The sequence below is a fragment of the Carex rostrata genome, chromosome 1, assembly GCF_964058835.1.
Source record: "Carex rostrata chromosome 1, lpCarRost1.2, whole genome shotgun sequence".
NCBI lineage: Eukaryota > Viridiplantae > Streptophyta > Magnoliopsida > Poales > Cyperaceae > Carex > Carex rostrata.
Genome location: NC_135918.1, coordinates 17,864,952 through 17,868,525, shown reverse-complemented (window position 1 = coordinate 17,868,525; position 3,574 = coordinate 17,864,952). Strand labels below are relative to the sequence as shown.

The following is a 3,574-nucleotide window of genomic DNA, read 5'->3' as shown; positions in this document are numbered from 1 at the left end:
AATAAACGAATATGCATGCTATTGACTGTCAAATTAGGTTAAGTGTTTTATTAGCAGAGGAGTTTTGATTTTATTCAATGCACCACCTATATGATTCGAATTATATAAAAAGAATATTCAATATATTTAACATACTGTATTGAAGCTAAAACTGCTTAGTTTTGATTTTATTCAATGCACGACCTATATGATTCGAATTCTATAAAAAGAGTATTCAATATATTTAACATACTGCATTGAAGCTAAAACTGCTCTGTTAATATCTGTACTTAGAAACTGTTTTGTTCAACATCGCATCCAGAGAGGATTTAGGGAGCCGCCATCTCCCTTTACTCATTTCATTTCCCTCCCCGTCTCCCTCTCTCTCCGAGGGTTATCAAAATCAATCTCTCTCTTCTCTGTCCGCCGATCAGCAACTTCAGCCCCTCTCTCCCTCCGCCGATCAGCAACTTCAGACCATCTGAAGCAATCTCTCTCCCCCGACGCTGCTATGTCCTGCTCAGCGGTGCTCTGTCCCATCAGCCTCTCACCCTCTCAAGGTCATCAGGCTTTCTTCTCTCTCTTTTCCAAAAGGTGAACAAATTAAACAGTGTCACGGTCCACTTTCCCTAATTCGTTGCTCTTCTCTACAGATACATCCTCTTCAAATAAATTAATTAGCTCACACTGATTGTCTCAGTTTCCAAGGCGACCGTTGAGTTGGCATTAAATATTATCTTAATCAAAATCCTATATAACAAAAAATGATTTCACCGTAGATCGTCCAGAATTATAATCTCTAATCTAATATATATACTCTCAATACCCAAATGGGTTCATCTGCTCAAGCTACCAGCCATGAAAACCTTGATACAGCCTCAGCAATTCGAACAGAGATCATAACTGGATCACATTTGTTTAAGATTTATGGATATTCCCTGATTAAAGGGATTGGCATGGGAAAACCAATTAAGTCTGATATTTTTACGGTTGGCGGGTATAACTGGATAATTGTGTTCTATCCTGATGGGAAAACCAACGATGACAAAGAATATATATCCATTTATCTTCAACTTGAAAGTGAAGCTACTGATGTGAAGGCACGAACAACTTTGACAATACTTCAACAGAATGGTGCCACCTCTAACTTGAGCCATATAATGCCAGTCAAAACATTCAAAAGTACCAGTGATACATATTACGAATCTTGGGGTTATTCGCAATTTGCAAAGAAAACTGAATTTGAGGCATCAGACCATCTGAAAGATGATACTTTCACAGTGAAGTGTATCGTCAGTGTTCTTAAAGGAACTAAGCTTGAAGTAACTAATCCTTATGGCATCATTGTCCCACCGTCGAATTTGAACCAAAATTTGGCTAACCTACTAGAGAGCGGTAACGGGGCAGACATTACATTTGTAGTAAAGGGAGAGAGATTTAAGGCACATCGGTGGATGCTTGCAGCGAGGTCGGCTGTCTTCAATGCCGAGCTTTTTGGATGCATGAAAGAGAAATGGGCAGACACCATAACGGTTGACGATATTGAAGCAACAGTTTTTAAATCAATGCTTTATTTCATTTATTCTGATTCACTGCCCGATTTTGAAGGTTGCGATGATGATGGTGAAAAGGAAAATATGAGGTTGATGGCTCAGCATTTGCTCGTAGCTGCAGATAGGTATGTATAATTGTATTTTTTTAACATTGTCCTTTTAATATGTTTTACTAATTTTAATTTGACGAACAACTATATGAAAAATAGATACCAGCTGGAGAGATTGAGGTTGATGTCTGAGGATTCACTGTGCAAAAACCTCAGTGTGAGCAACGCGGCAAATACATTAATTTTAGCTGAGCAACACAATTGCAGTCAACTCAAAGCAAAGTGCCTCAAATTTATGAGCTCCCCTGAGATTTTTAAAGCTGTGGTATTGACTGATGACTTTCACAATTTGATGAAGATTTGCCCATCAGTTTTGAAGGATTTTAATTGAGTTTCTTTTTTTTCATGATTTATAGTGTCATATAGCTTATGAATTATCTCAGTTTATGAAATCATATGTACTGGGTTTCCCACTTGCATATGTTACATCTTATGTGGAAATGACTATATAGATTTTTACCTTGTTTTTTCACTGTAATTACTGTTAAGTATTTCTCTATACAGCTTCTAACTATTTGACTGTATTGTTTTTATTTTCAATGTCCTGTAACTCAAAAACATGTGAAAAGTGTTAAATTCATCACCACATGAACTTAGATAGCTAGCAAATATGTTATTAATTCCTTCACAAGGCTGCCTTTCAGGCTCCGGCCTTGAATTCAATTCTAGATTTTGAAGTCGGTCATTGCAAGAGCGAAAGGTAATTGCATTTCTTAACAGTCAGGGGACAAATTGTTGAAATAGAAGAAGTCCGATTAATAATTTAATTTTTTTTTAAAGAAATTTAGGCATTTTGTAGGGTCTTAAGTGCTTAAAATGACCACACAAGTGTGAAAGGGGCTTTCTACCTGGATCAGAACTTTCATTTTGATAAATTTAATAAAATTTCAGATGTCCTGAGAAATGTGTAAATTAGATATTACTAAATATTATTTCTACAAATTAATAAGGTCATTAGTTGAGTAGTTTACTGAGACAATCCAAACATACTCTTCATTAATAGTTCAAGTTGATTTTCGAGAAAAAGATAATTTCATTAAATCACCCTAAGGCTTATATGAGTAGACATCTTACATATAGGTCCCTAATCTATTTCATAATTTTTGTTTTACATAATTGCCTTATTTAAACTTAACTCTCAACAGTTTATTATCCTCCTGATATCCATTTCCTTCGATGCTCAATTAAGTATTGATTTTGTTTGATCCATATTAAAAATTGGTGGTTAATTTTTTTGGTTCAGTTTCAATTATTTTGGAATAGTTAATTGTTTTATTAATTAAATAATGTATAATTTATAGTCACCAGTACCAATACCTTTACCAATGTCACACTACTAATTAATATCATAATTGAGATAATTAATTAATGACATCCATGGAAAATGCTGAAGTTGTCTCAGTCTCACTTTATTAAATTTTTTTCTCATTTTTTGATCACCAAAATCACACGTGTTTCTAGTTGAACTGTTTGCATTAAAAAAACAATTGAAAAGTGAAACTGCTGACAGATCTTTGGTGACAGAGCACTAATGGGAAACCAGTTGAATTGGGACATAGTTTGGTATATTAATACTACAAAAATAATTTTTCCGAATGTATATTTTTAACAAGTTGAATTGGGACATAGTTTGGTATATATATATCTCTATTTAGTACAAGGAAACCTAGAGCACAAAATAGGCCCCTTGCTGTATAATTGATAGAAAAAGACAAACGGTGCACAACCCGTAAACATAGAATGTGATCAAGAACAATAATACAAAATAGGAGAATAGGACAGCGCGGTGCCCAATAGAGCCCTTCCTGCAAAATTTATTTGTTCTAGTTTCATATAAAAGCCTTGTTTATTTGTTCTCTCAAGGTTAAAGATATGCATGTATCAAGTTATATTAAAGTACCTACACGCGCAAGAGAGAGGCAAGAAACATGA

General features: G+C 34.7%; 1 protein-coding gene across 1 annotated transcript; it reads left to right on the top strand.

Annotated features, from left to right (window-relative positions):
• The first annotated feature begins 324 nt into the window (after nt 1-324).
• LOC144576089 (BTB/POZ and MATH domain-containing protein 2-like) lies at nt 325-2,316 on the top strand. The gene is made up of 2 exons (XM_078326382.1): nt 325-1,657; nt 1,742-2,316. The coding sequence occupies exons 1-2, from the start codon at nt 810-812 to the stop codon at nt 1,971-1,973; spliced, it is 1,080 nt and encodes a 359-aa protein (XP_078182508.1). The 5' UTR covers nt 325-809; the 3' UTR covers nt 1,974-2,316.
• The last annotated feature ends 1,258 nt before the right edge of the window (nt 2,317-3,574 follow it).

Bases quoted from the DNA above. Each gene is read 5' to 3' on its own strand.
- LOC144576089 (XM_078326382.1), top strand. From the start codon at position 810: ATGGGTTCATCTGCTCAAGCTACCAGCCATGAAAACCTTGATACAGCC. The intron at 1,658-1,741 runs GTATGTATAATT...TATGAAAAATAG, and splicing joins TTGCTCGTAGCTGCAGATAG to ATACCAGCTGGAGAGATTGA.